Source organism: Rhinoderma darwinii, chromosome 7 (assembly GCF_050947455.1).
Source record: "Rhinoderma darwinii isolate aRhiDar2 chromosome 7, aRhiDar2.hap1, whole genome shotgun sequence".
NCBI lineage: Eukaryota > Metazoa > Chordata > Amphibia > Anura > Rhinodermatidae > Rhinoderma > Rhinoderma darwinii.
The window spans coordinates 117,284,350-117,312,193 of record NC_134693.1 but is presented as its reverse complement, the minus strand read 5'-3'; the positions used below and the strand labels follow the sequence as shown (position 1 = coordinate 117,312,193).

General features: G+C 42.8%; 1 protein-coding gene across 10 annotated transcripts in view; it reads right to left on the bottom strand.

The window, feature by feature from the left end:
- The window catches only part of CACNA1D (calcium voltage-gated channel subunit alpha1 D), a 267,753-nt gene that overhangs the window by 213,238 nt on the left and 26,671 nt on the right, over positions 1-27,844 (bottom strand). For all 10 annotated transcript variants that reach the window (XM_075833887.1, XM_075833890.1, XM_075833888.1 and 7 more), the window contains exon 3: positions 26,619-26,724. In XM_075833887.1, coding sequence (XP_075690002.1) covers positions 26,619-26,724 — 106 coding nt within the window. The remainder of the gene's footprint in view (positions 1-26,618; positions 26,725-27,844) is intronic.

The following is a 27,844-nucleotide window of genomic DNA, read 5'->3' as shown; positions in this document are numbered from 1 at the left end:
TCTGCTCATTTATTACGTATTGATCCGCACATTTGGCGCCGTGTCCTTTTGCTTTGTTTCTATGCTCTGGCTGGGGATTCCGCTCCTAGAGGGAGCCCCAATGGCGCTAGCTACAGGGAGGGTGGATCATCTTCAAAGGGGGTGTGGCATTATCTACATGGACACTGTGGCACTATATAGGGGGACTATCTACATGGGACTCTGTGGTCCTACCAACATGGACACTGTGTCACTATGTACAAGTCCACTGGCACTAGGGGCAGCTAAGGGGGCATTGTACTGTATAATGGCAGCTGGGAGGGCATTATACTGTATGGGGCAGCTATGGGGGCATTAAGCTGTATGGGGGCAGCTATGGGGACATTTTACTGTGTGGGGGCATCTGTGTGGGCATTATACTGTATGGGGGGGAATTATAATATATGGGGCAGCTGTGGGGTCATTATGCTGAATGGGGCCAGCTGTGGGGCATTATGCTGTATAGGGGAATTTGTTTGGGCACGATACTGCATGGGGCATCTGTATGGGCATTATACTGCATGGAAGAATCCGTGTACGCATTATACGCTATGGGGGCATCTGTGTGGGCATTATACTGTATGGGGCATCTGTGTTGGCTTTATATTGTGTGGGTGCATCTATGGGTCAACTATAGTGGCATTATACTGTATGGTGGCATCTACGGGGGCATTATACTGTACAGGGGGCAGCAATTTGGTATTATACTTGTGTAGAAGGCACTATGGGAGCATGAGACTGTGTGGGCTGAACCGGGTGTGTATGGGCGGGGATTGGGTGGTATTAGAGGCGCGGCTTTAAAGAAAAAAAATTGCCACACCGCATCGGTTGTCCCTTATTGTGATACTTCAAAGTTGGGAGGTATGAGTGTAAATGTATATGTGTTTGTCTTTGGTAGCAGTTTAATGACGTCCATGCACAATGTGATCGAATTGTGTAGTGTTTGGTGAAGGACGACTTCCCTCCCATCTGCTGTAAAGCAAATGATACCCCCACATCACACGAGGTTTACAAAGATTTAATTACATTCAATTACAAACAGAAGTGCTCGTATGCCACCATTCCCTTGCGACGGGTTGGTTTATAATTAATAATGATGTGAAGAGAGAACGAGTGCAGCCGAAACAAGGTGATAATAATTGTGATTTAAATATTTCATGCCACATCTGTAGTGGAGAACAGCGGCAAAAACTATATGTATGGTACACTGAAATATAATTATTGACAACAAAGCCATAAAATGCATCACAATACGGTGTATAATATGAATTAACCCCTTAATGACATGGCCAATTTTTTTTTTTTCAGTTTGTTTTTTTCCTCCTCGCCTTCCAAAAGCCATCACTTTTTTTATTTTTTCGTCGGCATTGCCGAATGAGGACTTGTTTTTTGCTGAACAAGTTGTCGTTTTTCTTTGCACCTTTTAATGTGCTACATAATGTACTGGGAAACGGAAAAATATTTTTGCGGTGAAATGGGCAAAAAACAGCAATTGCGCCATTTCTTGGGTTTTGTTTTTACGGCGTCCATTGTGCGGTAAAAACGTCACTCTTTTCTACAGGTTGATGTGATTACGGCGATACCAAATGTATATATATATTTTTTTGTTTTACCACTTTAGAAAAAACAAAACGATGGCATCGGCCGCCACGAGGAAAGACGATCAGAAAAGAAGAGACACAGCGCTCACTCGAGCGCATCTGCCGCTTCGTTTTAGTGATCGTGGGGGTCTCAGAAGTTTTGATCAGTGTCAGTCTGAGCTCTCTGTTCGATGTATGTCAGGCAGTGCTCCCTGCGTAAAAGCAGTTGTGGTCTAGGTCTGGAAACCTTAGTGATTCTTCTCCGGTCCCACTGCTCCGTGTTTAATCCTGTGCGTAATGTGTCGGACATGACGTCGCTATGGCCAATATGCGTCACTAACATGTAATGTGTCGTCATTATAAAAAACATGTCATAGTGCTGTGGAGCAAACAGAGAGTAGCCGTGCAGGAACAAAAATAAGCTCTAAAATAAGTGTAGTAAAAGAAAAAAAAAAAAATCTAAATATATATTTGAACCTTTGACGTCCATGGAACACAATGTGCAATACACACGCTGTAAGGTTATTTCTGATATGAAGACTGATACCAGTGATCCTTATTCCTAACTGTGTTTCAGCCCGGTTTGCTGTAGGAACAGACTATGAGTCACTGTCAGCTAAAATGTCAGCGTGTACCCGGCTGAAGAACAGGATCAATAAGATGAAGAAAACTCATAGCAGTTTGCACTGGGCCTCTTTTTTCCCAAAAAAAGTTATTTAGAACTTTGCAGGTGGCTAAAACACTTTCATATTCTAAGATTTTCCAAAATTATTTAGGGTAATAAAAGGGTAATATCATGCTATAGGGGAATTTAGAGAAATGTAAAGAATAGGTAAGAAAAAGAAAAGTGCCCTTGGTGTAAGCAGGGTCAATATTATACCATATCCAAATAATACTCCCTGAAGTAACCCACATATACTGCCGTATAGTTCACACATAATTCTACAATTCAATACAAATTTTCAATACACTTCAAATAACACCACTATATACCGCTTAATAATGGTGGGCCGTTTTAGTTTGGTCTTGGGGCTCCTGTAGACAGGTACCCCCTAGGAAACCGTGCACTTGACAATTGCCCAGTTTGCCACCCCTAAAACTGACCCTAGGTGTAAGTGAGAATAAAATGCAGCCGGGCACTCTAGTCTGGATGGGAGATGGATTCAAACTAAACTTTATATTGTATTTCCAGTTATTTGTACGAGAAACTAAATTACAGTTGGACTGCGTCGTCCATTGAAAAGAATGCAAAAAGAAGGATACTGCATTCCTAACCCTTGTGGGGTGTCAAGTGGGCGTTCCTAGCGTAGTATAAGGGTATGTACGCCTCCAATTACGCCTGAAAAAACGCCCCTAATACGCCTACAAATATCTGCCCATTGCTTTCAATGGGAATTACGATGTTCTGTTCCCACGAGCCTTTATTTTACGCTTCGCTGTCAAAAAACGGAGCGTAAAAAGATGCTCCGTAAAAAGAAGTAGCATGTCACTTCTTGAGGCGTTTTTTGGAGCTGATTTTCTATTGAACACTATGAAAAACGCCTCAAAAAACGCCTCAAAAAACGTCTGAAAAGAAGCCTCAAAAGAAGCTCCAAATTTCATTTTCAGCTTCAAAAACGCCTGAAAATCAGAGGATGTTTTCTCTGAAATCAGCTCCGTATTTTTCAGACGTTTTTTGTTAAGCGTGTGAACATACCCTAAGGGTTCTTGCATACGACCGTTTGTGCCGCCTGAGACCCGGCCGTGAAAAGATAGGACATGTTCTGTCTTTCCACGGATACGAGAGTCAGGTTCGTTTTCACTGACCCGATTTACCACTGAAGTGAATGGGTCCATGGAAACTATCGGGTGCCACGCGGATGCCGTGAAAAACGACCCGAGTGGCACTCGGTCGTGTACAAGAGCCCTACGTATGCCCTGTGTATTAATTTGAGTAAATATAAAAGCTGAAGAATTATGATTATGAGATAAAACACAAAAGATTTACAGATATGTAGAGGAGAAATGAGGAAGAAGGAGCTGTCTGTCTTTACTAGTCTACACGTGGATGACTGTGTGACCAAAAGTTCCAAAGCTACAAAATGGCTGACTACAATCCCGCTTTTCTTGCCCCACATACTTTAGTGTGTAACACAAATTGCTAATATAATATAATACTAAATATTATGCAGAATAAAAGAACAGCTCCAAACTGTCTAACAGGAAAACGGGCCTTGTTGCTCAAACCAACCAATCAGAGCTCAGCTTCCATTTTCAGTTTAAGAAATGAAAGCTAAGTTTTAATTAGTTGCAATAAGCAACAAGGCCAGTTTTACTGTTAGTTCTGATAAATGAGACGTGTGTGTAAGAATCTAAGTTTCATTATTTTTGCTCCCACTCACAATCACGGCAGTCCTGCAGTTCTGGTATTATTCTGTGCAGGAAACTGTAGTCCAGTCCCACAGAGATTGTGGTTGGAGACACAAAACTAGAATCACTATGAACTGTGCCATAGCTACAGGGGTCGCCGTTGCGACCAGGCCTCCAAACCTTGAGCCCAACAGACTCCCCTGCCACATCAAGCACCCCAAGCCAGGGGGTGCCCTGCCCACACGGGGCCCGACCCTGGGTAGTATCAGGATATTGTGTTCAGCGGCGCAGCAAAAATCCTGATGATGTCCGGCGAAGAGAAACCAGGAGCGGGGCGAGGTGAGTGAATAGTCGGGTCTTATCTGGGGTCTGAATAATTATTTTTTGGTCTGATTTGGGGGTCTGATTACATTTTACTTAGCATCAGGACCTTGTCTGCGCCTGGTATTCTTTCTAGCTACACCCCTGACTTTAAATACACTTTTCCTTTCCCTCTGTCCCACAGTTCTATATACGAGAACTCACTTAAAGTACAGATCATCTAAACATAGGCTGGAATTATTCTCACAGTTCCTATATCGGGAAGGTGTCACACTGGTGTAAACTATAACAGGTTTTACCGGCATCGTATCAAACATCACATTATACTGGAGCAGTTTACATGGGGCCGTGCGGTGTGACCTGTTAGCCGTCCTCTTGCTGTTTTCCGGACTGATGCCAGTTGTCTGACTTCACTAACATTACACCGTGTCCTGCTGGCACTTGGCATTCCTTGTACCAGATCATTAACTATGTATAAGGCACAGATCTCCCCGCAGTAAAATAACGCCATAATTATCCAAAAGTACCGAAATAGAAGAGTGATCCCTATGACATCGGTTGGAAATAAAATTACCCAGTCGCTCTTTCGTGTCTCGGACTTTCCTGTGTAATACTGATCGGTGAAAGGAAAGACATTTATTACCACTAGAACAATAAAAGGGAAAAGTAATTCTGAAAATAACAGTTTATATTAAAGGGATCGTCCAAGAATATAACATTGATGTATCATGGCATACTATAACAAAGGAAGGACAACTGTGTAACCGTAGTAACGAAATACTAACGTGCCCCAAAGTGACCACTGCGAAGTGGTCTGTCATGTTGATAATGGAAGGGTCTAAATGTGGGAGAGACAATGCAGTGTGATTGACAGCTCTACTCCAAGGTACAGCTTTACAGTCCAGTGCTGGGAGAATACTGAATACAGTGCGATCCTTTTCACGTACACACATGACATGTTTGTAAATAAGCTGTGTACAGGGGCGTAGCTAGGCGGAGTATGGCGGGGCGCTGGGTGCCACTGGGGGAGCCAACAAAGCCCTCTTTAAATAATGGACTCAAGATCCTTTTACACAGGCCAATGATCGGGCAAACGAGCGTTTATATAAACGATCATTGCCATGTGTAAACATAGGCTGATCTGCTTGTTTATGCGGCCAATAAAACGGTCGGTAGCACATCTCCGTGTGTAAATAGGGAGATGCGCTGCTGACATGATGGAAATGCATGTAGATGACGATCGTAGGAATGATCGCTTGTCCCCATACATAACCGATCATTGCTACTTGAGAAAGGAGCGAACGAGCGCCGATCAATGAGCTGTCTCGTTGATAGGAGCTCATTTTCATGGCAGCTAACTGAATCTTTGCCCCGAAAGCCTAGATACAACTCTGATGAGCAGTGATCCCCAACACAGGAGCAGCACATTCACATACTTGCAACAGCAAGGCGACCAATCCGATAAAGCCTTTCCCTCGGGAAGTTCTTTGGGCATGAAGATCTCCCTTAGATACCCGAGAACAACAACATCGTCTGGAGCAGCTACAGAGTAACAAAAACGTGTACATTTGGAACACAATGGCCCACGTTTTCTTAATAATGGCATATTTTGCATAAATGGAGATGGTAATTGGCGCGGATTGAACTTAATTTATTAAAAAGCTACGTATGTTATAGGCAACAAAGACAGTTAGGATCCTTTCACACGTCCCGATATAAAACGAGCATCAATCAACGAGACAACTCGATGATCGGCGCTCGTTTGCTCCTTTCACAAGGAACAATGATTAGTGATGTATTGGGATGAACAATTATTACTACAAATCGCTCGTCCCAATACATTTCCATCATGTCAACAGCACATCTCCCTGGTTACACTAGCGACTATTTTATTGGCCATACAAACTAGCAGATCAGCCATATAACTGCCCCATTGGTATCTGCTAATGGCTGCCTGTCAATGCTTCCAATGCATTATACAAACGATCAAAGGATCCCCCGGTGGGACAAAAAAAATTAGCTTATTAAAGTTTAATAAAAATTAAAAAGTCTTATGTAGCAATACAAAAGTTACTTTTTCTTATGAAACATGTTTTTATTGCGCGAAAGTACTAAAACGTACAAAAACAAAACAAACTATACATAATGGGTATCACCATACCAAGTTATAGTATAAAGTAAACATGTTATTTTTACAGCATGGTAAAAAACAAAAAACAAAGGCAGAATTTCTCTTTTTTTGTTTTTTTTTTGCATTCTCTCTAAAAAAAACAAAAAACTGTATAAAAGCTAAATCAATAAATTATACAAATGGTGCCATTGAATAATACAACTCGCCCCCAAAAAAGTCCACAAAGTGCTATAAAATAAAAACAATTATGGCTTTTGAAATGCTAGGATGAAAAAATAAAAAAAAATGTTTAATCGTTAAGGGGTTAAAGTGGTTAAAATGAATTCAGTCAATTAACCCAAGGGACTAAATGTACAGTCCCACATAGCGGTGTCTGCAACCAAGTTCACTTTCGGTCGCATGCTGACGCCACTATGTAGGACTGTACCCTAAATAGCAAAACTGCATCCACCTTATTTATTACTCATTATTTATTGAAACAATATAAATTATTCACTTTTTTTGGGCAAATTCATAAGCAGCCCTGGGGAATATGGATTTAAAAAAAAAAAAAAAAAAAAGCTTTTCCATTCTAGTCAGTCCTCATGTTCCAGCGTGACAAACCTAAAAATAGGAGGAAAAAAAATAATTCTGTCTCCTGCAAAACAATTGTGGAATTCACGGAATTTCATCTAATTAATGTCTTATTTTTTTTCTGCTGTAAAGTAACGTCTAATAAGACATTTAATACAGGACGGAAAACATTCTTTGCACATTACTTCATCATACTTTACATTGAAAAAACAGACACTCACTACTCAAGTTAACCCTTTCTCAGACCTAGCTGCTTGACCCAGAGCAGGGCAACACACAGACCCGCTGACCAACTGTTGCCAACTTGGCCTGACCGCAGTTGGACAAATTCCCTAGAAAGATCAATTATCTATCATTCATTGTTAAGTTAATTATATCCCTCAATGCCATTTCTCACTGTAATGCATCTAGCCTTTTTTTTTTAATGCTGCCATTGTATCGGCCTTTGCTTCGCCTTTCTTATTTTGACTACACTTTCCTATACTGATTTATGAATCACCTTTCCTCCACACACAAAGAATGTCCCCATGACCATTGTACAGTTCATGGAATTAATAAATCACGTGCCAGTTCTCTGTATTGACAATGCACATATTTATAGAATTTCAATCCCATTTATTAATCTAGTTGGCCACTTTTGGATCCTCTCCAGCTCTTCTAAATCCTTTCTTACAATGTGGAGCCAAATTGAATCCCATATTTGAAATGTGGTATTTTTATAGACCTTAAAATCCTATTAGCTTAGCTTTTGCAGCAGCTGCTTGACATTGAGTACTGTGCTTAGCTTACTAAAACATCTGCCTATTGATTTCAATGGGAAAAACGTTTCCTTGGGCTCAGACGGGGCATTTTTTACATGGCCGTTTGAAAAGACAGTGCATAAAAAAAGCCCCGTAAAAAGAAGTGCATATCACTTCTTGATCCGCTTTTCATTGGGTCAATACAATAGAAAAACAGCTCAAAAAACGGCCGCAAAAAACGCCTCAAAAAACATTTGTGGTTTCAAAGACGGCTGAAAATCAGAGGCTGTTTTCCTTTGAAAACAGCTCCGTATTTTACAGGCGTTTTTCGTTTTGCGTGTGAACATACCCAAATACTATTACTGTGGTCTAGGTGCATCACTTTACATATTTCAACATTTAACTTCATCTGCCACGTTCTTGCCTATGCTGCCAGCTTACCAAGGTATTTTTGTAATATTTTACGATCAAGCTGAGGTTTGTTTTTTTTTTTTAGATAAAAATGATGTTAAATTGAATATATTTATATATATATTATCAAAAAGTGTCAGTTATGAGGACAAAAAGATTATATTTACTTTGGTTACAAAACTGTGGGAAAAGTTTCTTTGTTGCCCACTGCAACAAATCGGGAGCCAGCTTTATTCCAATTTTTCCAGCGCAGTCTAGAAAATGAGAGCTGGACTCTGATTGATAGCGTTGGCCAACAAGGCCATAGTTTCGATATATGACTAAGTTTATTTGATAAATCTAGAGAGTTGCAAGACGTCCAGCGGGTTGGATTCCTTGCGACAGTGGTGTTACGGTAACTTGATGGTCGCAAAGCAACCACATTGACTTTTATTACCTGCAATACAGGTAGCGCGACACAGCAATCTTTGGCCGCGTGACCTGTGTCGTGGCCAATATCGCCCGTGTAGCCCTACCCTTATTTGCATAGTGCAACCCAGAAGCATAACTAAACTTTCCTTCACCCAGGGCAAAGACTCAATTACTTCCTCCCCTCCCCCCAACCCAAAAAGTTTACACGCTTGCAGTGGGGATAGTGAATTATTGGCGTCCCTGAAACCCAGCACCCGAGGCACATGCCCCGCCAACCACTGGCTATAAGGTCATATAATACGTCTTAGTACAGATATAGTTTTATTAAACTATAGAATGCATAATTATATACATATAAGGCCTCATGCACATAACCGCGCCCGTAATTACGACCGGTAATTACGGGCACGGCCGGCCACGGGCATCTGGCCGTTTTTAAAGGCCATGCTCCCATTAGAAAGTATAGTGGCACGCCCCGTAAAATAAAAAAATAGGACATGTTCTATGTTTTTCAACGGCACGGGCACCTTCCCGTAAGCAAACGGGAAGGTACCCGTGGCCAATAGATGTCTATGGGCCCGTAATTACGGGCGTTTTTACGGTCGTGTGCATGGGGCCTTACAGATGTTTTCTATATGTACGTATGTAACGGGAAAGGACTGTAGCTGTGTAAGGCATACCCACGACCATATTACAAACCATTTTTTAAAAACATTGGCATGCTGAATACATATGACTTTGCAAAACAGATCTCTAACGTGATGTCCTACGGACTCCGAACACATAACTTTGACATGTGCACAAGCCCTAATATGTGTTTATCACACATACGGCCGGGCTGGTCATTATCACACAGTTACAACAATGTATCATCTGTCTTTACATAAGGACATGTGTCCCCAATATTAGACTATGCTGTGCACTGGATTTCATTTGTTCTGTGGCCTGTGAGTAAAGCGACATCCCTGCTGAATTTTAGCTGTGCACAATGGTTAGTATCAGATTTCCAGTCTTTCATATCATTGCCAGACAGATGGAGGAGAGGATGTCTAAGCAGCAAACAAATACAATCTGCAATTTCACGGAGACCATAAAAATTATTTCTTACGGATTCGACTCTAGTGTTACACAACGGAGATGCTTGTGCTGACTATTAGGCCAGATTCAGACCAGCATATATCTTATCCGTGTGACGGACGTTTTGATTTTTTAACGGCTGTCACACGGACGCATGTATTTCAATGGGGCTGTTCACACGGCTGTTGTTTTAACAGACCGTGTCAAGGGCCGTGAAAAAATAGGACATCTCCACTTTTCGTCCGGTTTCACGGATCCCTCAGTAGACTCAAATCTATGAGGGATCCGTGAAAACGTGTCCCGCAAGGGTGCGACTCGAACGTGAATAACGGCAGTTTTTCACATCCGAATTTGCACTCGTTCAGGTGAATCTGGTCGAAAGGACATACACACCAATGGTGGCAAGTAAAAGTAAAATATTGGCTAACAATAATAAGCATGGAGATCATACTTACTATACTGACGCTGTACGTAAGAGCTCACACTGTAAACATACTATAACAGTGCATCCAAGCATGTTAACCCTGCAATAAAACTGAACGCATGTGTCCGGACAATGTCATTGGGGAGTAATGATTCTGTATTTAGGCTATGTAGGAGATAGGCCAAAAAAAAAATTCAGGCACCAAGTGTGAGCGAGAAAAGTTAAGTTAAAGGGATTCTCCCATGGTAATATGTGGGGCACAATATGGCACTAAGGATGCATTGTGTGAGCACATATAGTGCCCCATTAGTGCCATACTGTCATAACACCACAAGCATGTCCACTTATATCCAGGATACATTTAGCAGCTACTGTCTGGTACTTAAAATCAGCAAAAGGGTTCAGGGAATCTGAAAGATAAAAAGAAATCAGAATCCCAAATTCTGATCTTGATGTGAAAGACTAGAACAAGGGAAAGTCTGGTAGGCGATACAAAGTCCAATCCTTCTACATGTCACCTCCGATATAATAGTAAAATAATATTACATTTTTTTTTAAAAATAATACAGAGAACTTTGAGATCATGAGCTGGGCCCTGACGAAATCTCTCTCCCCTTCACATGTGGGATTGGACATGCTGGAGGGGTGTATTCATTCTCCACATGAGTGACAACCAGGAATATGCTCAAGGACGTGTAGATCCCGCGTTGTCACCTGCTGGCCTGATACAAGTACAGTTTCCTGTTATGTAATCAACGTACGTGGTTCTGCTTCCCGTGGACCTAATAACTAGACTAGAGAAGTTGCTCATTAGTCAATTTCAATACAATGTAACGAAGTAACTCTATATGATTTTTAATGACTTGATCAGGCTAATGACAAGGCTTCGTTATGTCTAGTATGATCTCCGCATATTTCCCATGACCCTTAGTATTACACAGTTCTCTGGTGTGACTAAAGACGTGGCGTCACTCCGTGCCTTATACAAGTAGGGAGCAGAGTGATAGGAGATTGGCTGTAGGCTTCTGTCCTATTGGGCCATGAGCCATGCTGGGCCTGAGCGTTTGGCTGCGACGGAACGAAACTATTTACAATTGTTAAAGCAGAGTCATTAATTAATCAAAATGATTTGTCAGCCATCTATTTTAGGCTTTTATCCGGGGGTCTGTATATTAATCCATAGCATGTTTAAAAATACACCTCATTTAAATTTTCTGATCTGAGAATGGTTAAAAACAGAATTAAAAGACTGTAGAACAGAGAATGAACGTAGAATAGAACTTACTGTCCAAGATGCAGCCCCCTAGGGTGGTTTTCACCCTAGTCTGCCTCTTCTGCCTACTACAAGTTACCATCACCCCTGCATCAGTATCCCGGGTACACAGGATGGCATTGCATGTTGTACTATCCATTAGCTTGGTGTCTCTGCACTGTTATGCTACAGGGTAAGGGGCATGGGGGATGCAGCCCAAGTGTAACCTAAGGCTCTGTTCACACAGTTTTTTTTACGGTGATTTTGATACGGAAACCGCGTTTGAATTGGCTTCTTGTTAAAAGTCATTAAGGCCTTGTTCACATGGCATGAATTTGACGTGTTTTTGAGACGTTTTGAGACGCTTTATGCATGTCAATGGGAAAACACATTGTTGTGCATACGACGCGTTTTTTTTTTTACATGTGGATGTTTACAAAACGCGTCATGTAAAAAAAGAAGCTTCAGGTCAATTCTTGGTGCCTAAAACAGGCCTAATTCCCATAGTGTATGGTAGTCCTAATTATGCGGCAAAAAACACACCAAAAACGCACACAAAACACGTCAAAAACACCTGTATTTTAAAAAGCGCTAGCGTTATTGACATATTTACGTGTCGTTTATTTTTAGCGCAGTGTGAACAAGGCCTAAAACTAATATAGAAACTGTTCACTCAATAATTTAACAATTTCTTCATGTGCTGTATTTGCAAGACAACTCCCAAACAAGATTTGACAGTTGCTAAGCAACAAGAATTTCATCCACTAGGTGACTACACGGGTGCTCCATACACTTTCTATAACCAATATAGGCACACAGTGCATGACAGCAGTGCTTCTGCAGTACTGACCCATATTATTTATTCCACACAAATGTGCTGAAGGTGCCCCAAGCAATAAAGAGATTCCAAAAATGGCAGACAAGCGAGCATACATCCTTAACGCTATGGAACAGCGCCTGACACGCAGCTAACCTCGTGTCCTAATTCATTCACAGATAATCCTCACCAAATCTTAATCTCAGCAGCTTGTCTACCTGTGAACAATTAAATAAAGAAATCACATTACCTTAATACAGTTCCACACAAATCAAATCTAACCATCTCATTATCAAACAAAGCGCTCGCAGCCCTATTAATAACTCAACAACAGCGTTAAATGTTCTCGTTCACATTTTCTTTACGTGACAAATTTCATTTGAATTTCACAAGGTCTTCACCGCTTAACTACTTCATTTCCACTATTAATCACCAGACACTATTCAGCTTTTTTATTACATGTTGTGTGGACAGCTATTTTATTCTTTTTATTGCAGTCATGTTTTTTAACTTTTTTTTTCTTTTTTTCCATAATACTCAGGGCTTTACTTTTTTACTATTTTTTTTAAAGAATTGTTTTTATCTTTTATAGTATCATAATAAAATTTTACATTTTTGTTGTAATTTTTTATAGTATAAAGTTGAATTTATAAAGGGTTGTATGGTGTTCGGTAACCAGCGTAAGGGCCTGTTCACAACAGCGTTGTCTTTCCGTTGAGGGTTTCCGTCTGAGCTTTACGTCGGGGGGAACCCTTCAACGGAAACCTTAGCTTCCGTTTGCATCACCATTGATCACAATGGTGACGGAAACTTTGCTAATGGTTTCCGTTTGTCACCGTTGTGACAGGGTTCCGTTGTTTTTGACAGAATCAATAGCCCAGTTGACGGAGTTATTGATTCCGTCGAAACAACGGAACTCGTTCACAACGGTGACAAACGGAAACCATTAGCAATGTTTCCGTCACCATTGAGATCAATGGTGATGCACACGGAAGCGAAGGTTTCCGTTGAGGGGTTGCCCTGACGGAAACCTCAAACGGAACCCCTCAATGGAAAGACAACGCTGATGTGAACACAGCCTAAAGCTGTTGCTGTGGTTTGGGATGGTAATTCTTTCATTTGTTTTCTTTTTTTTAAATTTTGATTTTGATTTGATTTTTAATTACAAGCATGTAAAATAAACATTCAGAGCTCGTGCATGAATCCTGTAAAGCTCCGTTATTATGGAGTCTGAAGGAGCCTGACATGTTTTTCTTTTAGTCAAATACGTACGGAATTTAACAGAAATACAGTAGCCCTGTATGCCTCCGTATAATATCGGAGCCATATGGAAGTAAAGCAGAGGGTTTACATACGTCAGTGGAAGCCCTATTGTGAGTGCTCCATGCACATGGCTGTATTATGGCTTTGTACAACCTCCGAGTTGTACGTAGCCATAATACAGATCCTATAGAAGTGTATTATGTACTTTATACAGAAGTATGCAAAGTTTTTTTCTGACAAAAAAATATACTGGAATGCTCCATACATTGAGATATTAGGGGAAAATATTGATGTATGACCATATGAAACTGCATAAGCATCAGAAGTTAGTGGTTAACATGTGACTCGATGATGGTTGTGCGTCCTCAGTACACCTATCATCGTATTGGGTACATCTGACTGCACAACGTAGGTGTGCTTCGCAGTCCTATGAAAAGCTTTTACGTTACTGAGAGAGCTCTCGATGGCTGACTGCCTGATAAAGCAGACGCTGAACCTAGCAAACATCGCCATGGATGCTATAACGTGCAGGGACTCCTGAGGATGCCATTTCCACAGACCTGATCCCTCTCCATGCGTCCAATCCCTCGATACGGGCCTAATCCCTCTCAACTTGGGGATCATAGAAAGGAATGGGGCATATCATTATTAGGTCCTCCTATCTCAGGTGATTAGGAATGTGATGGCGTCCACCAGTACCAGAAGAGGGCCCCAATCTTTGTATGAGGGCCCCTTCCCTCTATGTATGACCCTGCCTGGCTACCAGGATTTATCCAGTCCTAGTTTTCAAGACTTTAATCCAGAACTGCTTATTGTGACTAATACCCAGTGGAGTCACATTATTATGACCACCAACTAATATCCAGAGTAACCGCTGCGTGCAGCATGGTCAGCAGCTAGACGGGCTGTGGGTGACTCAATAAGATGCTGGTTGGTTGTCTCAGGTATCTGGAGCCGTGCTGACTGCAGTGCACCCCACATTTGCTGGAGGGTGTGTGGGGGAGGGTCCATAGAGTGAACAAGACGATCGTGGTGGTGCCAGAGATGCTCAATTGGGTTCAAGTCTGGCGAATTAGGGGGCCAAGGAAGTACTTGGAAGACTTGGTTGTGCACTTCCAACCACTGTCGGACATTTCTAGCCGTGTGACATGTCTCATTGTCTTGCTGGAAAATTCCATCTTCCCCAGGGAAGACAAACAGCATGTATGGGTGGACGTGATCTCCAACGATGGATTCATACCCAAATCGGTTGAGAAGGCCTTCCACATGGATGAATGGCCCACGGAATGCCATGGAAAAATTCCCCAGACCATAACGCTGCCGCCACCAGCTTGTGTTCTTCCAGCAATGGTTGCATGATGTGTTTCTCTGATTTTTCTCGCCTGACACGCCAATGTCCATCTGTTCGATGAAGTACAAAAGGTGACTCATCGGCGAAGGCAACCCTTTGCCAATCATCGATTGTTAAATTTCCATACTGCTGTGCAAATTGAAGCCTTTTTTTCCGTCTGCATCGGAGCCCCATACACAGTAGGGTTTGCTGAACTGTTGTTTTAGACACACATCTGGTAGCCCCCTGGTTGATTTTCACAGTGAGCTGCTCCACTGTAACGTGTCGTTTCGACCCTCGCGCACCTTCGTCGCCGACGCTCACCTCTAACATCAATGGCACGTGGTTCCGCGTCGGTTATAACCAATGGTGCCATTTGACCACTCACGCACGATACACTGTAACCACAGCAGCATGCAAATTGTTCATAAATTGGGCTGTTTGAGAAATACTGTCACCCTTGGCCCGACGCCAATAATCATCCCTTTTTGCAATTCTGATTTTACCCATGGTAACAACGAGGGATATGTGTTCAGACAGCCTATCGAACATTTTATATACCCACCAGGCCGGCCCACTAACGTCACTTCCTTCATTGGCTACGCGCTGCCGACGTCAAAAGTAGGAGGTGGTCATAAAAATGTGACTCGACTGTGTAGGATGTCCATGACTACAACACTGGGACTTATGAGTAGACAAAATAGATAAAGGTTGCTTAACTGATCTGCAAACACGCTGCTCTAAATTGATGATCGATTTCTGTAACGTTTTAGTTCCTAGGTACCAGTCGGAGGGACGAGGGCTGTAGAGGGTCAGTGTAGATTTCCTAATATCTAGTCCATGGACATGTTATACACACTATGGTATCCTGTCCATACAAATGAGCATGATGGAAAAAAAAAATCTATTCCCGAGATTGGCATTCTTAGCCGTTATTGCCATTATTATATAGCGAGCTGCAAACCTTTCTCTTCTGGCATTAACCAGTTAGGCTCAGCACTGATTAATCCTATAACCTCCAATAGATGGAAATTGACTGATTTTGGATAACCGTACATCACAAGTGTTCTTGGCACTGATCTGATAAACTCCATTAGATTTACATATTTATGATCTTGCATTTTTCTTCCTTTTATAAAGAGACTCATTGATATGCAAATAGATTCCTATTTCCTCAGAAAGAAACCTGATAACTTCCAAGTCAAGCCTAATCCCTGGATCATAAGAGGTTTGTAGAAGGACAGAATGGAAAGATGAAAAGAAAAAAATAATAGCAGAAACCAACAACAAAAAAACAAAAAGAAAAACAAAAAAACGTTACTTCGTATGAAAACCTGACAGATTAACAAAATACTATCACACATTCAATATTACAGTTCCCTATTGGTCTGTAAAGCCATAAATATAGCTTGGCCTGCTCGACCAATCAGAGGTTTGCTTTCATACAGCCAGGTTCACTCAAAGCTGTCGGTGTCAGGGTTTTGCCATTCTCAAATTTTTATTGCAAGGTTGAGATTTAATTCAATATGGGAGAATGGTAATTTATAAATAATGGCGATTTCACCCAAAATCTTAGGCCTCATGCACATGGCTGTATTACGTGCTTCCAAATGCTTTCAATTTCATATGCAGAAATACAGGGGATTTTGTTGCGCCATCACATGCCATAATACGAAGGCTCTAATTCTAGGGACAAATTCCTCCGACATACTGCATGGCATCCGACAGAGACCCATATGACAGCACACAGAGAGAACTCCTTATGCCGCTCTATAGCCTCCGACTCACTGCTCTGCCATGTGCATGAGGCGTAACGCCTAGGTAACACAGTCTTTTGGTGCCAATTTTGATGCGCAAACCGTGTCAGAATCAGCGGCAAAAAATGACCGATATCTCCCTCTATTGATTTCAATGGGAGGTAGAGCTGGTTTTCTTCCCGTGCGGTTTTTGACGACTCGCGGAAAAAAATAAATGATGTCATGCCCTAGCTTGGAGTGGTTTCCACCTCTAAGCCTCCATTTAAATTAATGGGAAGTATTAATGGAGCACGGTTCTTGCATTTGATTAATTAAAAAAAAAAAAAAAAAAAGCCTGAAAGAAATCGCTTCAAAGAACATCTAAAAAAAAAAAGCGTAAAAAACACTCAAAGGCTATGTTCACACGGGGTATTTTGCAGAGTTTTTTGACGCAGAAACCGCGTCGCAAAACTCGGCAGAAACGGCCCGAGAACGCCTCCCATTGATTTCAATGGGAGGCGTTGGCGTCTTTTTCCCGCGAGCAGTAAAACTGCCTCTCGGGAAAAAGAAGCGACATGCCCTATCTTCGGGCGCTTCCGCCTCTGACCTCCCATTGACTTCAATGGGAGGCAGGAGAAAGCGTACTTCTCGCTGTTTTATGCCCGCAGTGCTCAATGGCCGCGGGCGAAAAACAGCGCGATAATCGCCGCGAAAATCGGCATGCAGGGAGAGGAATATCTGCCTCAAAGTTCCAAACGGAATTTTGAGGCAGATATTCCTCCCCCAAAATACTCCGTGTGAACATAGCCAAAATCTGCCTCAAAATCCAGGAGGAAATTTTGAGGGAATTTTTTTTCTGCCAAACAAAAAAACGTTGTGTGTTTTAGGCCATACACTTTAACTTGGAGCATAATCACGTACATGCACAGCATGGAAAGGCAACCATTCGCGCATTGCGCCGTAGATGTATGCTTCTGTGCCCGCTTGATCACCACGGGAGCCCGGTTGTGAATGACAGCTGGGCTCCCGCTGCAATGGTTAGGATTGGAGAACTCTCCAATCCTGGCTGTTTGAACCCTTAAAAGCCACGGTCAATAGTGACCGTGGCATTTAGGTGGTTTGACAGAGGGCGGGGGCTTCCACTGTCACCGATCGGCAGCCCGTGAAAACGATCACCGACGGGTTGCCATGGCAGCCAGGGGCCATACAAAAGGTACAACTAACTGTACGGGCACCCCTTTACTTATTAAGAATAATGTGCTTTCCCCTTCTTCAGTACAGACCAATTCTATAAACATGAAATCTGCTAAAAACAAAAAGCAGATGGTATGATAATATTAGTGATGACTGGAGGGAAAATACATCTCCAATCATTAGAAGTGCGGCAATAACACTCAAACATCTTTCTATCAGCTCCAACTAGTGTCTGGTCAACTGTCCTGTCCACTCAAAGAATGAAAATGTAGGTGTTAGGCCTCATGCACACGACCGTAGCCGTGTGCACGGCCGTGATTTTCGGGTCGGCCGGCTGCAGACTGTCAGCGGACTGTCAGCCGCAGGCCGCCCGCAAATCGCGGGACATGCACATGGCCGTCGCCATTGTTTTCAATGAGCCCGGACCGCAGAACCGGGCCGTAATAAGACATGCCCGTTCTTTCTGCGGTCCGGGCTCCCGGGCCGTGCAAGGACCGCAAAAACTACGGTCGTGTGCATGGCCCCATAGAAAAGAATGGGGCCGCAATTCTCCCGTGGATTTTCGGGGGAATTGCGGCCGCAAAAACACGGTCGTGTGCATGGGGCCTAAGGCCTTAGGCTTTGTTCACATCTGCATCAGGGTCCCATTCTGACGTTTCGTCAGAGCTTCCCGTCAGAACGCAACCCTGACTGAAACAAACGGAAACCATGGGTTATCGTTTGTATCACCATTGATGTCAATGGTGACAGATCCGGTGCCAATGGTTTCCGTTTGTCTCCGTTGTGCAAGGGTTCCGTGGTTTTGACGGAATCAATACCGTAGTAGACATCGCTATTCATTCTGTCAAAAGGACGGAACCCTTAAACAATGTTGACAAACGCAAACCATTTGCACAGGATCTGTCACCATTGAAATCACCTATGGTTTCTGTTTGTTTCAGTCAGGGTTCCGTTCTGACGGGAAGCTCCGACGTAACGTCAGAATGGGACCCGGACGCAGATGTGAACGAAGTCTAATTCACACAAACACATTTCTCGTATATGTGCTGTTAGTTTTAACAATGGACAGAACACTGACCCATGCAATTCACTAGGGCTATACGCACATCCGTTCTTTTTTTACGGAGAGCGTGTCCATTGCGAGAAACTCACAGCATGCCCTTTAGTGGTCCGCTTTTGCAGATCAGACTTCCCTTTTAAAGCCTATAGCTGGGTAAATAAATTTTTGAAAAAGACAGCACATGGGTGACATCCGTTTGAACAACACAAATGCAACACGGACATTCAGATGGATGAAAAACGGTCCTTTTTTTGCAGATTCAAATTGGACACAATCATGTTATAAAGACCTAATAACAATACCCTCAATATCCCACTCCCCTCATGTCACACACACACAAAAGGGGTTCAGGAGACAGATGTGTGCGGTAGTACCGTAGTCCTGACACTGGTCACCAGGAGTCACTTGATCATCAGTTTTTGAGTGTGAGGACCGTGTCAAACAACTCCATCTATCTCAGCTTCCTGGACATCTGTAAATAGGATTTGGAAGGAGAGGAGTGGGTTACTAGAATTACCTCAAGTCATACCTGAATTTTCAGGTATTGAGTGGACTTAAAGGGGTTGTAAAGGATAAGAAGAACATGGCTGCTTTCTTTCAGAAACAGCGCCACATCTGTCCATGGGTGGCGTGTGGTATTGCAGCTCAGCTCCATTGAAGTGAATGGGCTGAGCTGTAATACAACACACAACCTGTGACAGGTGTGTTGCTAAATTTGGAAGAAAGCAGCCATGGTCTTCTAATCCTGGACAACCAATTTAAGCTGTAAATCAGATATATGCTTTAAATAACCGCCCTTAGCAGTGTTGCAACCTTGCCTTCTTTGGATGCCACCTACATGGTAACACAAGCGCCACCCAACCTTCCAAACACACATACTAAAAACGTAAGGGGTTACATAATAAATAGAATAAATAAATATTAAACTTGTAATAAATACCAAATATTTTAATAAATATTAAAAACCAATAAATATTATACCAATAATTCATGACCTTGTCTACCCATAAACTGGGCGACTAACCCCCCACTAACAAGATACCGCGACAATAAAAGGGAGGGGGCGGGGCGATGATGTTCCTCTTCTTCTTCCAACTCAGACGGGCAGCAGACCACTCCAAAACCTGGGAATATATAATTCCCGCCTTTTTACCAAAGGGAACCAATGAAAACACCAGATTTTCCCGCCATATAGGAATTTTCCAAAACCTGTGCGTGCCAAGACCAAGTGGGTGGGGCATCACTGACCTGAACCTGACCTCATACAGGTAAGTACCAAATAAAAATAGGGGAAAAAGAGGGTTAAACCAAATGACCTTTAATTAATGACCATAAAAGGAACTGAAGGAAAACAGGAGGGAAAAAAAGGGGGGGTCGCCGTGTCACCATGAGGGGCCACGCTGTAAACAGGCTAATAGCCCCTATTTATCTGTAATGTACCGACTTTCATAGGGAATATAGTGGTGGTGAAGATTGTATGTTCTCTCATGTTTGCGTGGGTTTCCTCTGGGCACTCCAGTTTTCTTCTGTACCCCAAAAAACAACTGATGAGTTACTCAGAAATTGGCCCTGGTGCGTTATGTGTGTCTGAAAGAGTGAAATTAGATTGTGAACCGTATCGGGAACAGGGACTGATGTGAATAGTGACTGTACGGCGCTCAGGAATATGTTGGCGCTATTTAAGAAACGGGAAATAAAAAATGACGTGGGCTTAAGTGTATAGATTACATCTAAGAGAGACAATGTTATTTACTCAGATCTCTCCTGGCATACACATACCGGCATGACTACGATGATCTGCCATTCAGGCGTGAGGTAAAGCAGGGTGCCAACCGTTGTAGGAACTCTATAAAGCAGCTACATTGCTTGTCACCCAGCTTTCTCAGAGTCCTGAATGATAAATGTTTAGTCCAGCAGTAATAAATCCACTGCTCTCATATCTCTGCGTAGCGAAGATAATTTGCTATTCAGCAGTCTGGTCAAGCAGGGTGACAACCTCTGAGAGAACTCTAAATGGTGACCATACTGATTGTTACTCCGCTTTCCAAAAAAAAACAAACACATATAGCTGTAGGACGGCTGACTTTGTAACAAATGACAGAAAACGACAACTCTCGTAACTACAGGTGGTGATCATGTACTTAAAGGGGTTGTCCAGGATTAGAAGAACATGGCTGCTTTCTTTCAGAAACAGCGCCACACCTGTCTATGGGTTGTGCCTGGTATTGCAGCTCAGCTTCATTGAAGTGAATGGTGCTGAGCTTTAATACAACACACAACCTGTGGACAGGTGTGGAGCTGGATTTGGAAAAAAGTAGCCATGTTCTTCTAATCCCGGACAACCCCTTTAAGAGTCCAATGCAACTTCTACTTTAAGACATCAGACAAGGAATATATATACATCAAAAAACGCTGCCAGAGTCCTCAGTGGCCACCTAAAATACTAAAAGGAATGATACTGGAAACTTAAATTGATTTAAAGGACTTGAATGAGAAATGCAATCAGACATGAATCTCAAAGAGAACAATCATGTACGGTGGATACGGTATATACTCCTACCCAGCCCTATTTCAGAAGTCTTGCTCATTCTCAGTGATCTCTATGGATTAGACTGAAATCGCATGAATAATGAATAAATAAAACACATTAAAGAAACTGGAGCATCAATGTAAACTTTGCACTACAAGAAATAAGCTCAGAATGTAGAGTAACGGGGAAGATTTGTAGGAGGATTAGGGCATCCGTCACGGAGGGAGGCAGCCAGTGGATGATGGGTTACTAAATAGATCAGAAGTATACGGGCACAATCATCCTATTTGTGACAATTACAGCACACGAGGGGCCGATGCCCTCCCAGTTGATTGTAAAATCACAGCTGTATCCAGTCATCCATCCATACACAGCTGTATTTACTAATATGTGCCGCTGTCATGCCAGCCCCGTCTGTGCCAAATACAGTGCGAAGAGGCTGCCGCTTTAGTCGCTCAATAAACTAAACTGCAAATTAAGGTTATATTTACATGCACAGATTTTTGGCTGAGTGTACGGGTCGATTATGATCATTTTGGACCAATGCAGATCTGTGCCACTGATTGGGTGTAGCACATGGGGCCCCATAGCAAAACTAGGATCAGGGTCCTGCTCCATCAAATCATGAAATGCTTAGAATTATTCTCCTTTGTCCTCTGTCGTTTCCTTCTTTCCTTGGATCTGCATTTATTTTCTCACTCTCGCCTTTCATTATGCACAGTGATCACGAGCTTCATCTTTTTTTCCATCAATCTTGTGCATAAGGATCGAGGGGCCCCATAGCAAAGACAAAAATTATGCCCCTTTCAGAAGCTCCTCCAAAAAACTGGTAAGGCCTTGTACGACGTGTATTTGGCGCATTTTCCGCGACGAAAACGCATGCTATAAACTTTCCATTGACATCAATGGAAAAACGCATTGTAGTGCATACGACACTTTTTTTTCCGTGCGCATTTAAAAAACGCTTTGTGTAAAAATAGAAGCATCAGGTTAATTAATTCCTGTTGCGTAAAACGCACCTAATTCCCATAGTCCATGGGAGTCGTAATTACTCGCCCAAAAAACACGCTGAAAACGCTTCAAAAATCACATCCAAGTGCAGGTTCTGCCCATTAAAATGGGGACCTCAAATAGATTCCCGCTCCCCAAGGGACCCCATTGCAGCCGCATGGTCTGCCTCTATAGTATGTACATATTAAATCTAATTAAAGGAGAAGTCGGGTTTAAACTCAAAACATAAGCGCCTAACTACAAATAAAAATTCATGTTAACATTAAAGGGGTTTTTCCGTTTAGAAAACCCATTTTCATATACCCTATTAGAGAAGACTAAGGGGGTCCCCTGTTCAGGGTTCTCATTTCTTGGCTAGAGTGGAGAGAGCGTCTCTTATCCCGGAGGACCTGTCCTGTCCTGCATTACACATATAACCTATTGATATAAATGGGCACTGTGTATTGCTAAACCTCACCTGTGGTGGCGCTGCATGGAAATTGAGAATTTACTGCCAGGATTTCCCACAGATTACAGATGATCGCTGGGGGTCCCAGCAGGCGGACACTTTATGAACTGCTTATTGCCAAGAAGTTCTTTCAGCAAGAAGGGATTGTCCATAGCGGAGAACCCTTTTAGGCCGGGTTTACACGAGCGTGTGCGTTTTGCGCACGCAAAAAACTATGCGTTTTGCGTGCGCAAAAGGCACTTAACAGCTCCGTGTGTCAGCCCAGTATGATGCGTGGCTGCTTGATTTTCGCGCAGCCGCCATCATTATTACACTCCGTTTGGATGTTTGTAAACACAAAAGCACGTGGTGCTTTTCTGTTTACATTCATAGTTTGACAGCTGTTGCGCGAATCACGCTCGTCCCACGGATGTGCTTCCGTGTGGCATGCGTGATTTTCACGCACCCATTGACTTCAATGGGTGCGTGATGTGCGAACAACGCACAAATATAGGACATGTCGTGAGTTTTACGCAACGGACTCACGTTGTGAAAAAATCACGGACTGTCTGCACTGCCCCATAGACTAACATAGGTCCGTACGACACACGTGAAAATCACGCGCGTTGCACGGACGTATTACACGTTCGTCTAAACAAGAGCTTAAGCTGTTCTTATTGTTGGCCTCCTTTTTACATCCCAGATTTAATAAGCACCCAGAATGTTTTTTTTATGCAAGTGGCGGCTGGCAAATTGTCTTCTGGGAGCCCCATTGGTGTCTGGCTGCCATTCAGGATCCTCAAATATGGAAGCATAGAAGCATGTCCCACTGCAAATTTTTCAGATGTCAGTCTCACCCGAGCCTTATCCCTTATTATTTTGACCACACCGTAAAAAACAACTTTAATTATAACCTCAAGAAAATCCAGTGTTCTTAATTGTAGTACCCAGGGTTGATGCAAATGAAGCTGCTTACTTGTTCCAAATAGTAGTGCTCACAGAATACACCCCGCATAATAGATCCTCATAGTATTACCCACCATTGTGCCCATAAAATGTACTCCAAATAGTATGGTCAGCCAAGTAATAGTATCCCCACAGTACTGCCCATATCACTATGGCCATCAAACAGTTACCTTTAATAAGATGCAAGCAACATAGAAGTACCCCAGAATAGTTATTGCCACAACAGTGCCCATATCACTATTTCCATCAGTAACCCATAATATTATGCAAGCAACATAGAAGTACCCTCTGATTAGTTATTGCTACAACAGTGCCCATATACTGTACATGTCAATTGCTCATACAAGTGGGCCATCCAAAGCAGTGTCCATACATATGTGCCAGCCATAGTGGCAGCCAACATACCCATCTATGCCACGGTTCTACACTGTAACCTACTCCACTAACAGAAATGTACGTGTGAGCGGCCACCCAGCAGCCATGTATGTGACTGAAGCTCTCTCCTCCTGTGCCAATCTCTACAGACAGAGGTCAGTCCTGGAGAAGACAAGTCTGGCACAAAGACAGTGCCATGAATGTAGAACGATCTTACTGAATCTTGGACGCTTGTTTGACATGAGGTTGGGCGTCAGAAGCCGCACAATGGAGGCCCAGGGGCCTTGTCACCCCCGAGCCACCCTGGTTATATACTGTATTATAGAAATCAATTATAGGCAGATGGCAGTGAATATATTTTGCTATGCTCACGTGATAAACATGTTTTGTATGCAAGATCGTCTACACATACTGCACAAAGTAGTCAAAATGACTGAAGCACGCTGCAGGCATCCACTTGCATTGCGGACGACAAGTGCTTTGTTTTACATAACAGGACTGAACATTTCATTACGACAAGTAGATCACACAGGAAAATGCTGAGAACACATATTAAAAGGAGCCATAAACCTGCTGGCGGTCACAGGACCACCTCAATATAGGCGCACACCTCTGACTCGCATCACGTTCTGACCTTACGTTTAGCGTGTACATCATGAAAGCTTCCGGCCTACAAGCTAAACGTGTCTTTAGGGCTCCCTAAGGGTAGTATACGTCAGTTAATCTTTTTTTTGAGGATGGAACAGTGTAGTAGACTACGCTTTCCGATTCCGATGGATCCCGCCCCAAAAAATATACTGTGCGGCATATGTATTCCTTAACATGGGAGTCTATGGGTGGCTTTAGCTACTGTATTGTATACGCCACTGGTATACGTTTATCGTATGTATTTGATGACGTTTACGTTAAATGGATACCATTATAGTCTATGGGCAAAGTGTGCTTTAAACGGATGCTTAACAGTGGTATCCGTAATTCGAACCCCATGGCGACATGTGGTGTAACTGTACATCACAGCCGCCAAGGGTGGTATAGAGTTGGCTCACAGGCTGAGCCCATTCCATACACATCGTCTATCGGCTGCATGTTACAGTCAATACCTCACTGCAACGGCCGAGATCAGAGATAACTCCGATCCCGACCATTTAGGCAATTAGGTGCCGTGGTCAATAACAACCCTGACATCTCAGTCATTAGAAGAGGAGGGCAGTCCCCTCCATCATCTCAAGTGTTATTTTATGGGGAATACAAGTATTTAATAAAACAGATATGTCAGGAGAGCTGACCGGTCATCCTAAAGCTTAAAATATAAAGATGGTATTCCCATCTCAGATATTTATGGCATATCCATAAGAAATGCCATAAAGGTCTGATAGATATGGCTCCAGCTCTGGGTCCAGCAACTATCTTAAAAACGGGGGTCCCCTGACCCTGCTTTTGCCTGCTATGGTAGTTATGAAAACAGAGTAGCTCAGTAAGCTCGGCTGTTTCCAGAATCCCGACCACCTCCCCACGGATTCCCCATAGTGTTAACAGCGTCCTGCAGCCGCCTCACCAGGTGGGGACAGGGGTCAGGGACTCCCGTTCTCAAGATAGTTGCGGGTCCCAGAGCTGTGACTCGCATCTATCAGACAATTACGGCAAATCCTGTTGAAATTACATAAATGTTAATACCCCTTAAAAGGGTTGTCCACAAGCGGACCACTGATGACCTATCCAACGGATAGGTCATCAGTATATGATCAATGGGGGTCCCACAACCGGACCCTGCACCAATCAGCTTCCCTGGCTGCCTCCTGGCACCGGATGTCCATGCAGGAAGCAGATGGCTCCAGTCAGGGAATAGTGGCAGAGCTGCAGTACTGCAGCTCTGCTCTAATTCAAATGAATATGAGCAGAACTGCAGAACGGCCGCTATGCAGTGGTCGGAGCCATCTGCTTCCGACTTTCAACCACTGCATACCGTTTAAAACATCTGGCACGCAGAGGCAGCCAATCAGTGCAGAGTTCGGGTGTCGGACCCGCACTGATCATATACTGATGACCTATCCTGTGGACAACCCCATCAAGGAGTGGGAACTTTGTAGAAGCTATTCAATGTGGTCAGCTATAAATTTCCAGACTTTTATTTTTTATTTTTTTTAAATATTGTACAACAAAATGACATTTATCTTATTTCCAGTACAAATTTGTACGTGTGATAAGAATTAGTACTATAGAGTGTCTCAACATACAAGGCAGAGACTAGAAGCCATATGAAAGACATAATCGAATCATTTTACACTCAGCCGTCTCCATATACGCGGTTTACATACGGCTCCTCGTCATACGAACGTACACTTGAGACATCACAGAGCTTGACTGTTTATGAACCCTCAAAACATCCTCCACAAATCTAATTCACAAGTGCCCATCCGCCTGGCTCTGTCATGAAACAAGCTGCACATGGACAGGAGGCGATTCATACCAGTTTGCCAGGAAATCTGCAACATTTTCAGCCACAATATAAAATTCCAGCTTCCTTCATTATGTAATCCTCCATTGACATTCAATGATACACAAGATTGTTACCCTGATCCAACTCAGTGGAATATACAAAAAGAGAAATACCAGAGGTCTTACCAGGTTGTGGTTGGTGGAGTTTGAATCGTCTTCGGGGAATGGGATGTAAACAGCTAAGGCCACACAATTGGCAAAAATCGCCACTAATATAAATATGTCAAATGGTCTGAAAACGAAGTTAAGGTTACAACAAGACAAAAACAATAAAAACAAAAAGGAAAAGGAGCAATTAGTAGTCAAACATACGGCGAGTAGAATGTATACACGTAAAAAGAAAGTGCGAGCTGCAGTCAAGGCGTGTTCCGCAGTCTTGTCAGTGGATGACATTGGTGGACGTCCACAGGCTGGGACCCCTTTGAGTTCCAAAAACCAAGAACTTTGGCTCTCCTCGGGTCAACACGCACACATGGTGTACTTGTATTTCTGTAGCGCTGTGGAAAACGTTAGAATGTTGGCCTATGGGAAAACATTCTGCAACGCAAGAAATAGAGAAATCTGTCTGAGTTGCAGAATATTTTTCCCATAGGCTGACATTGTATTTTCCGCATCATATTTTTACACAGCAGAAATACATTGCAAAATTACCACGTGTTGCGTACCCTTAGGTCAAATGCACACTATGCGTATTACATGAGGATTTTCCTGCGGGAAATCCACAGCGTAATAAAGTACCAGCAACGTAATTAAGATTTCCAGAAATCTCATCTACACATTGAAGAAATTTTCCGCACCAAAATTGATCTGCGGTGCATATTTTAATATCCGCAGCACGTCAATTTGTCTTGCGTTTCGGCCTGCGAATTGTATCTGACAAGTTTATTTTAAAAACAAACACCAAAATCAGCAGCATAAAATCGCACCTATTTCCGCATCAAAACGTAAATACAGCTCCTAAAAACGCATGAAAAAAAACCTATTTTACCGGCCAAATTATTTGCAGTTTTGATGCAAATTTTCTGCACCAAATTACGCAACGTGTGCATGTAGCCTCAATCGGCTGGGAACCTCTTAGGCACTGCTTGGATATTTTCCTACCTCTGAATCTCTGCCACATTACTTCTTAGGCTGGATGCACACGAGCATGTTCGGTCCGTAATGGACGGAAAGTATTTCGGCCGCAAGTACCGGACAGGACAACTGTCCCATACTGAAAACATGATTACAGTACGGGACAGTTGTCCCGCAGCGAGGCAGGGACTCCTAACGTCGTACATAACTATGATGCTAGGAGCCCGGCTCCCTGCAGTGTGTTTGGTCCGGGACTTGCGGCCGAAACACGTTCCGTC